Raw genomic sequence first — 10595 nt, forward strand, 5'->3', positions numbered from 1 at the left:
ATCAAGTCTGTCGAATGATTATAACGTTAGATATTCTGGATTTTGTGCAATGGATGTAAAGTTCATAAATCTTTGGACAATATCAACTGGATGCGAAAAGCAATGGATTGACTTACAGAGACAAGAAAAGCCCAATCACCTGAGAGAATTCAATGACTGAAGTCGTACAATCTCCACCTCCTTTACTATATTGTCTGGGATTACAGACCAGAAGCAAAACATGGAAAACCTAATTTTTTTTTTTCAGGAAGGAAAAAAGATACAAATCAAAGCATAAATTGAAACAAGGAGAAGATCATGAACTATAGATACCAGATAGTGTGGTAGAAAACTTCCTATCAAAGATCAAACCTTTTGTATCATGTACATCTGATACCAAAAATCCTTTATATCTAGGGTTATCACCATGACAGACAACCCTAGAAGTTCATCAATTCCCAGACCTGCAAAAACTGAGTAACAAATTTTCCAACAATTAATGGAAGAGAGCACAAAACTGTTGGAAATTACTCAGGACTTACAAAAATTCGTCAAAGGTGGTATCTTGATTACAAGCAAGGCTTCCAAGCGGAAGCCCAAATGACGCACTGTTCCTTCCAAGTGAGAAAGATCCCATCGGAATTACCGCAGTGAGCCCATCCTTCCTTGTATCGCTTCAGCAGCGCCCTCACATCATCCACCACATCGTCGCTGAAGGTCGCCGGTACGAATCCAGCGTCCCGCAGCCGCGAAGCCCACTGCACGGCCTTCTCGCGGCGCTCACACACATCAGAGTCCTCACAGGCCAGAATGTTCACCATGCTCCTGGCGCTTGTTCTTTCAAGCATAAGTCTCTCGTTGCTCGTTCTCGAAAAGCTCTCCTCCAGGGACTCGAAGAACAGGGAAAAAAACCTCAGGCACTCGCTGAAACAGTCGATGAAATCGTCGGAACTCAGGTCCATCTCGTCTTCAACAACCGTTACAATCTTAGGGTTCATGCACTGGAAAGTCGAGAGAATCGAGTCCCGCCCCGGGTTCGAAACCCGCTGGAGACTATGAACGCAATTGATGGCTAAGGCTTCGTCGGGGCGGATTCGAACGGTCTCAAGATCGAATCTTTGCAAGTGGTGGTGGTGTACGACGCTGAATTCAAAAGGAACCCCCATGAGCCTAGCGAATTTCTCCATCCGGTGCCCGATTTCCTTCATGACTTTAATGGCGGCCGCTTCTTTGCTCGTCACGACGCTGGTGAGCCTCAGGTGCGGCGTCTCGTCGCTTCTTGTGGCTAGGGCTTCGAGCAGAGTCGGCCATTGCGTGCAGAAGGTATTGCTCATGTCAATTATGTGAAGCTTCATTTCTCCATCTAGGGCTTCCAAGATCGCTCCGTTCGCAGCCACGTGGCCGAAGGTTGTCCAGGGGCTCGACTCCTGGAACTTCAGAATCATTTTTCTTGCCGAATCGAAAGAGTATGTCTTTTCCACTGCAGAGCACAGGGTTCTGTAGCAACGGCTGCCGGTGTCAGTGATCTTACAGAAGAGGGCTTGAAGGAAATACGACGCCAGTTTTTGTTCGTAGTCTCCGTAAGGAGAAGAGAGCTCGTTTAACATCCATAGAAGATGTTGCATTCGCCCCGTTTCTTTCTGTGCTATGGATCTCGCACATTCCATGAGAAGATTCGAAGCCCATCTGCCGTTTGATCCTGACTCTGCCCCGAATTCACTCAGACTCAGCTCTGAGAATTCCGATCTGCTCGAACTGGGCCTCATGAATTGGTTGGTGTTGGTGTTTGTGGTGCTGTTGGGCCTCGAACCCTGGTTGCTGTTGTTGAACATCTCCTTGAATGGAAGGAACTGCTTGAATGACAAGTCTTCGTCATCCATGAACGAGTTGCATTGCTTTGAGGTGCTGTGGTGGGTTTTTGGGTATGCGGGTGGGAGATTAAACTGGTCTGTGTAGCAGCCCTCTGAGTATTTGCTAGGATTGAAGCACTGTTCAGATGCTTTGTAGTAGTTTGCTAAGCTGGATGTGAACAATCTATCCATGTCATTTCAGTACTGAATGATCACTCTTTCTTGAATTTGAATCGAGTACTAGGATTGCTTGTTTTTCATATTCTTAACGAACTTCCTTGCCTCTCACACATGCTGAATCAGAGATTTGTCTGTTACTACTGCTGTACCTTTGAATGATGATAACTACCAAAGTCTGAAATGATAAGAGCATTAAATGCCTGCAAAGGAAATCCAATACACACCTGGATGTTTCTAATTTGCAAAGCTTGTTACAAACAGCAGAGAATGAACAAGGTGGCAAAAAGCTCTATTGGATAAAACTTTGCAGCCAGGAAGTGGTGGAAATGGAATGGCATTTTGTCAAAGATTGTGCTGTGTACAAAGATAGATATTTGCAGCAAGGATAGCCTACAGGTGAGCAGTGCAAAGGAGCTTTTAGAGGCGAGATTATACAAGACAACTAGCTTCTTAATATAGATCCACAACAAAAGAAACAACCTGGAGAAATTGCAGCAGGCTTCTTAACTGACCTTTTTCATCCCTTTCGCCGGCGATCTCGAAGACTTCATTAAAACTCTTTCCTTCCATTTCATTTCATTTCATATACTCATTTGAGCTTCACCACCTGAGAAATACAGAATTGTGAATGTAACCAAAATGAAAAGCAGTAGGAGAAGCTGATAAGACTAGCGAATCTGAACCATCCGCATACTCCTCCCAAATGGCACTAGAACTTTATAAAGATGACAATTGGTACCAAAAGGGCAATGAACTACAAGGCAAGGAAGAGGTCTCAATGGTTTTTGAACATTGCAGAGCTTATGGAGAAGGGCAGAAAAGCCTTCAGCTTTAAGACACAAAAAGGAGACCTTAAAAGAGAAGGAAACTACTAACAATGAAGACAAAGGTCTCTAGTGCACCGGTCAATGTCACAGCAATATAGCTTTTCTTATACTTTATTTTTTATGTGAAGGGAATTTAAAGAATGTTAAAATTGTCATGGGCCAGTCAAGTCGGTGTACCATGAATTTATTTTACTATTCTTAACCACAAGATGTTCTAACTGCTCTTTGTAGCTTCAGGTTTTTCTGTACTTTTTAATAATGCATCGAAACGTAAGATTGAATTTTATGAGTATGGAATTCGACAAAAGTTTATTGTCAAATTGGAGAACTAATGTCTACAGTTACCAGTCAGTCATAACTGATAATATTACGACTGTCATTTGACTGTGATAATTTGATTTAAACAGTTGAGTGTTTTAGATATCTGATTTAAAGAATATAATTAGTTGGAGGGAAGTCATATATAATCTATATATTTCTGGAGTATCATCTAGATGTAAGGAATATTGAGTGGAGTATCCTTTTTCATAAGATTTTGAGTTTGTCTGAACTACTACTATGAAATATGGGTCAATGATTGACTTTAAAATTGGACAATTGAATCCTGATAATAATATTCTTGCGAGAATCATCTAGATGAATCAAGTGAGCCATTCATTTTTATAAAATCTCAATTTGTGTGGACCACTGATGATAAAATATAGATCAATGAATTTGACTCAAGTACTTATAGTGTTTAAACCTCATCATGATATCAATTTCAAAAATAAGTCCTACTTACAAGAATCTATATATAGCAGATATTTGTGCCAATTTAAGAAGTCATAGTCATGAAAATAGAACAGCCGGTCTCTATTGAATTTTCTTTTACATGACAGGAGTCAAATCTGGCTTTTAAGCTTTTTGAAGGGTAAGGGTAATAGCCTTTACAAGTGGGTTTTACATTACAGAGAGCTTTATCAGCATTCATGAGATTTTTAAATTTTACTCAATGAAATCCACGAGATCAATTTTTAATTGGTTCAACATAGATTCCCACGTACAACGTACAATAATGTTTGTTTACTTTGATCTCTTTGACCAAGACGACGATCATGAAGATTTGTCTACAGTTGCCCATTATACCCTCATTAAAAAAGAAGGAACCCCTTAAAAATGGAAACTCTTTCATTATCACCTTGTTTAAATACTCTGAACTGAACCAAGGTATTGGCGTAGGCCTGCCTAAAACAAAGGAGGGCCTAGTATGGTATATTCGAGATAATGATAGGAAGGCATCAAAATTGATGGACAATATGCCAAGGCACAGGAATGTTTCTTGGTGTGCACTTGCAGTACAGATCCATGAACAAGGGGGAAAACTTCAAAACTCTACTACCCTATCTAGATCTCTTAACATGCCTGTCCCCAACATTTGGGACAGTTGCACTGCAGTACCTCGTTCCTTTAACTAGACTCTTGAAAACTGAGAAACCATGTGAGGCACTCTGCCCATACTTGTTGGGTACCTGACACTCCTTCCACAATATTCTCTCCATCATAATCAACGTCTATTTAAATTTGTTTACAGCACAGAATTAGAAGGAAAAAAATGAGAATATGATCTTCATGGGTAGTGAAGAATACAAATAGAGGGGTTCTGAAAATGGTGTTGGTAAATGGTTTAGTTGCCAGATTCATAATTCGGATTCGGATTCATGCTGATTTAGGCAGGATCATTGTTTTATACCATGGATGCCTCGGGCCCATGAAGTTAGACGGATTCATAGTGTAAAATAAGGATCAGATCAGCACGAATCCAACGCAAATCTTTGAGGATCCAACGCAAATCCTCAAGGATCCAGCATGAATCCATGAGGATCGGGCAAGCGAAGGTAATAAGAATCATAGATTAGTACTAGAATCATACATTCATATTAGAATGATTTAGTTTTAAAATTATGTATATTTCTCTTAATTTTTTGTATATGCATACACACACGCATGCATGCATACATACATACATATATACATACACACACACACAATCCTTACAAATCATAATGGGAAATTTGTTTGTTATGAATCCACATATCCAATTTGCGTGCCTGAATCAGATTTGGATCCTGAATCGACAACTAAGATAAATGGCAGTGACTATCTAGTCATGAATTTGATATTTTGTACACAACTTTATATAATTTTTTAGAAAAAAAAGAAGTTATTTTACTAATCAAATTCGTGACTGCATAGAGGCTGCCCATTGGTAAATGAACCATTTTGAATGATTTGATTCATGAATAATGGAGAGAATGAGGATGTGTTCTTCATGAATAATGTTGAATCTAAAAATGGGCGTATTGGAAAATGAGCAGTTTTGAATGATTTATTTTATGGGTAATGGAGAGAATGAGAATGTAATCTTCATGGGTAACGTAGAATTGAATTGGACCCGTATTGGTAAATGGGCAGTTGAATGATGGGTAGTGGAGAGAAGAATTGAGGCGTGCAATGTGAAATACTATATAAAACTACAAGGCATGATGCAGTGGTCAGTCACTGATAATTCTCCACTTTAGCAGTGGGCTGGCAACAAGTACCTATGCTTTTTCTGTCAGTCCATGACTTTTTTATTTGGTTTTCTTTATCCTCACTCCATAGGTTGTCATGCTTTTTATAAAAGTTAATGGTAGCAAGGGTCAAAAAAGCTGTTAAGCACTCTAGTGCATGCTTTCATCATTATTCCAACCTAAAGAGCTCTCAACCAGACCGCATGCAAGTTTTTTATATAATTTCTAAGTTTTTCATCTTCATGCTTATCCAATATTTAATGGAGTTGCTGCTTTTTTCATTATTGTTGCATCTTTCCATGCTGATCAAGTTGTAATTAACCTAAAATTCTTGTCGACATTTGAAAAGTCATAGTCTTTGTCTGTTATAGATTGTCAATGGATGTTCTTGTGAATGTCTCTATGTTGACCTTAAAAGTAGAGACAATATTTAAACATGTGAAGACCAGCTCTTTCTTATCAGTAAAAATGGATATCACCTTCAGAATATTATTAATGCACGACAAAGATAGTGGATCTGATTGCAATGCACTGAGACAAACAAGATTATTTGGGCTCTATAATTTGTGTGTCCTGCCTATATAATTAATGAAGAGAGTGATATATGCTTCATGTTGTTTTTTTGGCGTTATACTATGAAGGAATAAACACTCAATCAATCATAGCTATCATGGCTATCATCATCATGAGGTGGAAAATATGTATGAACAATAAAACTTTTAGGAAATACTTTGATGATTGTTAAAAAAATTGGTATTTTTTTTTAAAAAATTAATTGAATATAATAATTGAAGTGATTGAGAAATTTCAATACTTGTATATATTTTCAAAAAATATTTATTAAATCATCTATCCTAATTATTTGGATTTTCAAATAGTACTAGTGAGTGATTATCTTTTTTCTTTCCACCAATTAGATTTAAGTATTGTAATTTTAAATTTTTATTTTTGATTTTTTAAAGATATATATGTGAAATTTTTAATTTCTAGAATGAATAAAATTATTTTACTTACAATTGATTGGCTCATAAATATAGATCCCTATTCTAAGATCATATTTTCACATTTACAAAGACATAAACATATAAAGATAAAACATATTTAATAATATTTTAATTTAAAAAAAGAAAAATGTTAATACACTAACATAAACTAATTATAAACTAATATAGAACTATGATATGATTCTATTATATTTAAAATTTATATTAACACTAAAATAATAAATAATTGTACACAATTTGAGTTAATTACAATAATAAATATGATTTTAAAATTTGATTAATTTTTTCCTTATGAAAAATCCCAACTAATTCATATTTTTAACCTATACCATCTAATTTTATCTTTTTGGTTTTTAAGATGAACTTCATTTGGCTCAAATATTAATCCTAAAAGCTCAATCAAATAAATTATTTTTAATTTATTTAGTCACAATTATAAAAAGAAACACTTTTTGCTAATAAAATAAATATATTTTGTATAATCTTTATCTAAAATTTATTTTTTATATTATCTTCATCCCACATATAATTTTTTTATACATTAATGAATATAATATAATTTTCTTTCTTTCTAATATTACATAAATTATAAATTATTTAATGATAGACTAACATACACTAACATACAATTATGATATAATTATATGATTTTTAAAATAGGTAAATGTGATATAGTTTTAAACAAATACAATAAAATTATTTTTAATGATATATATTTTTCTATTAAAAATATATTAATTTTAAAATATTTATATAAATTATATATTTTTAAGAATATAGTATTTCTAAACTATTTTAAAAGTTTATAAACTTTATTGTAATTCTTTATTCTAGTACTTTGCTTATTTAAATTATTATGACTTAAGGAAAATACAAGCCACAATGTGACACTTGTTTATATCTTATGTGTAGTGCCTCTCCCATTTCACTTTTGTAAGTCATCTCGATGGATGCAACTTTGTTGATCTCTCCTTGAGATGAGATTGTGTTTGGGACTATGAGTGGTCTACACCCTTGAGGTGATTAGATTTATATTATTGTATCAGTTGTTTTGATTATGCATATGACTGATTTATGAGATTATGATGTGATCTATGGTTTACTGAGGTTTGTGCCAGTGGTTACCAGGACCGATGTGGTATCATGATGTTATTTCGTGATTACCTTGAGATATGTGCAGAGATTGCACTATGTACTATTACTATGTTACACTAGACTAGGTTCCTATAGCAATGGTTAGTCATGGTTATGACTGTGTTCACTTATGTGTTTTAAGTGCCTTTTCAGGTTGTTTGAACTACCATTATTAAATGCTTAAATAATTAGAAATGGATTGTCCATGTTGGATTCATTGGTTATGTGTTGTAGATTTTTACCTTTTAACAATAGTAGATTTCCACAATCCATTTGTAGAATAGTGTTTTCTAGATTTGATTGTGTGTGTTTTTTTATCATAAATGTTTCGGATCACACTACATGATCCATCATCAAGATGAGAAAGTGTAGGATAGTAAAGATATTTACCTTGTTATATTTTGATCCGAGAGATATTTTGTTACTCATGTTATGTTTTACATTTGAGATGACCTAAGGGTCAGATGTTATACATTGATTTTAGTATCATAGATGTTAGACTACTATGCTATTCAGTTGATCATATTGCATGATGATGCCATTTTGAGATAATAGTGTGTTTTATGATGATATTTGGTATCTGGTATTTGGACATATCTTTGATTGTGTTATATGATGGATTTAATGTTACGAGTATTTACTTCATTCTTGCTTCATTATGTTATATATGCAAACATGAGTGATGTAAATGGATGATTTCTATATAATTGAATAAAGGGTTAAATTATGTTATTTATTGTATTATTGCTTCAGCTATGTTGTTATATGCAATTGCACTTGATCGTGTTGTTTAGTGTGCAACATTTATAACCCTGGCAGTGGTACCTAGAGTTAGTGATTCAGTTATTCATATTTCACCAATGCCATTCATGTATGGTCAATGCATCTTATTTAAATGTTTAAATTAAACCTTTCAGTGATTCAATTAAATCTGGATTCATTTGCATTATGTGATTAGACCCGTAAGCATGTCTGTGCATTTAGAGGTTCGTATTGTCGTGAAAATTGTTAAGGAAATTCTATGATTTTGGGGTTTTTAGGCTTTATTTTATTTAATTTTAATTTCTAGTAGCTTTTCCATAGATGAATTCCTATTATTAGGAATAACCTATATTGGTTTGGGTTGATTTGGGGTTTAACTAGGTTGGCTGATTGTTTTCCCTAATCGATTATTCAATCGAAACGTGAATAAATATCCAAAAAGGAAACTAAATCCTCACTTCTCACTTTTGAATTAGAAAGTTGGAGAGTAAAACCCAAAATCCTCTTCATGAGGATTTACTATTTTGTTCGATGTGGGAGCTACGGGCATGGGATCGTCACGAGGTTGATATCATTGGATACAGCTCAAGGAGACCTTGGATTGCCATGATTTTTAGATATTTCTGTAGGATTTTTATTTTATGGTTCAGATTCCCATCTTTCCCTTTTGGCTGTGAGGTAGGGGGTGATCCCACAATAATGGGTTCCACTTTTTGACCAATTTTGACACTGAAATCAATATTTTTGAAACAAACCTTAGATTTGAGTAACTATATCTCTAAAACTATAAATAATTTCAAGATGATGTAAACTAGTGATTTCTAGTACTCTATCACTACTTTTTAACCATATTTTTTAATTTAAAAAAAATATTTAAGTTAATTTTTTCTTCTCCTCCAAAAAGTGGTACATATCAAAATTCAGTATTTTTAAAGAGTGATAGTCCGCTAGACACACAACCCTTTTTCTAAAAAAGATAATGAGGTAATTCTTTCGGCATTGGATTTGTAACATCAATATCTAGAGGATGCAATTGGTTTAATTTAATTTTCTTGAATATTCTATAGTTTATGAAGTTTTGAAGTGACACCAATCTAAGTTAGACATACGTTCCTTTTGACATAGATAACTTGAACTCAATTTATCATAAATCTAAAGTTCTTTTGAATAGAAAGCTATCTCAATAACCTATTTCCTAAATTTTTTTGACCTGATTTACTAATTTTTCTAAAGTGTCGAAGTCAATTGATGTTCAATCGGTAATGAACCTATAATGAGTTAAACTCATATTTAAAAGTCTTAATGAATATAATATGTATTACAATTATAGTCGTTGGAAAGCTTGCTCCAAGTAGCACAAATTGGCAATTTTTATTTTATAGTAGGAGATCATTCATTTTCAATTTTGGGTGTCAAAAGAGCCAATTTCATTTTTTTTTAGAAAAGAGAGTGAAAAATGTATAAATTTACATGTTCGCATGAACATGGTGTACTCACGAACATGCAAAAGGTGTCCATGCGAACATATGTTCAAGCGAACATACAGGTCTAAGTTTTCTGACTGTCAAAAATTTTATTTGACATGTTCGCCTGAACATGTCAAATAATTCATGTTTGTGTGAACATGCAAAAAACAGAAAACATGTTGATGTCACCTACATATAGGTCAATTTTTAAATAGTGAATTCATACTGTGATGTTTTTATATAGTTACTACATGAAATTTAACAAGGCAAGGGTTAATTTTTTTATTTTTATAATTTTTTAATGGGAAACAAGAAAGGAAGGCAAAAAAAATATGCAAAGAAGAGATCTAATGAAGTATAACAAAGAGATCTTCAGAAGACTGTGGCACTTTATCATTGAATTAAACAAGGTCTGTAATTATATATATTAATTTTTTTATGGTCTTGAATTTAATTATTTTTCAATCTTATTTTTTATCTAATTTTATTTATTTATAAATTTGTTGCAGATAATCAACAAAGTGAAAGAAATGTTGAAGAAAGCTCAACAGAAGTAGAAGAAGTGTATATGGGAGAAAGGTCAGGAACACTCCCTATGGAATCTCAAACAATGAATGTTGAAGAAGGTTCAAGATCACTCCCTACAGAGATTCAAATAACAAAATTCGAAGAAGGGTTAGAATCTTTCCCTACAGAATCTCAAACAATGAATGTTGGAGAAGGCTTAAGATTGTTCCTTATATAAATTCTGGTAACAGAAGTCAGAGAAGGGTCAGGATCAAGTGCAAAAATTGGTATGGACAAACTCCTAAATATTGCCCAATATGTAAAGAATGGTATTTCT

At 34.0% G+C, this 10595-nt stretch overlaps 1 protein-coding gene across 2 annotated transcripts; it reads right to left on the minus strand.

The window, feature by feature from the left end:
* Positions 1-221: 221 nt before the first annotated feature.
* On the minus strand, positions 222-2839 carry SHR (GRAS family transcription factor). Of its 2 annotated transcripts, none has more exons than XM_089820051.1 (2): positions 2522-2839; positions 222-2399 (listed from the first exon to the last, which is right to left on the minus strand). In XM_089820051.1, exon 2 carries the CDS (start codon positions 2019-2021, stop codon positions 549-551), a length of 1473 nt encoding a protein of 490 aa, XP_089676177.1. In that variant the 5' UTR covers positions 2022-2399; positions 2522-2839; the 3' UTR covers positions 222-548. The 2 variants fall into 2 exon arrangements, with proteins under 2 accessions (XP_089676177.1, XP_089676178.1); XM_089820052.1 differs by having other exon boundaries at positions 222-2123; positions 2234-2839.
* Between the last annotated feature and the right edge of the window lie 7756 nt (positions 2840-10595).

This window comes from Cupressus sempervirens, chromosome 3 (genome assembly GCF_028749045.1).
Source record: "Cupressus sempervirens isolate cs-2001-9-10 chromosome 3, ASM2874904v1, whole genome shotgun sequence".
Lineage (NCBI taxonomy): Eukaryota > Viridiplantae > Streptophyta > Pinopsida > Cupressales > Cupressaceae > Cupressus > Cupressus sempervirens.

Excerpts from the sequence above, each read along its gene's own strand:
- SHR (XM_089820051.1), bottom strand. The coding sequence starts at position 2,021 with ATGGATAGATTGTTCACATCCAGCTTAGCAAACTACTACAAAGCATCT.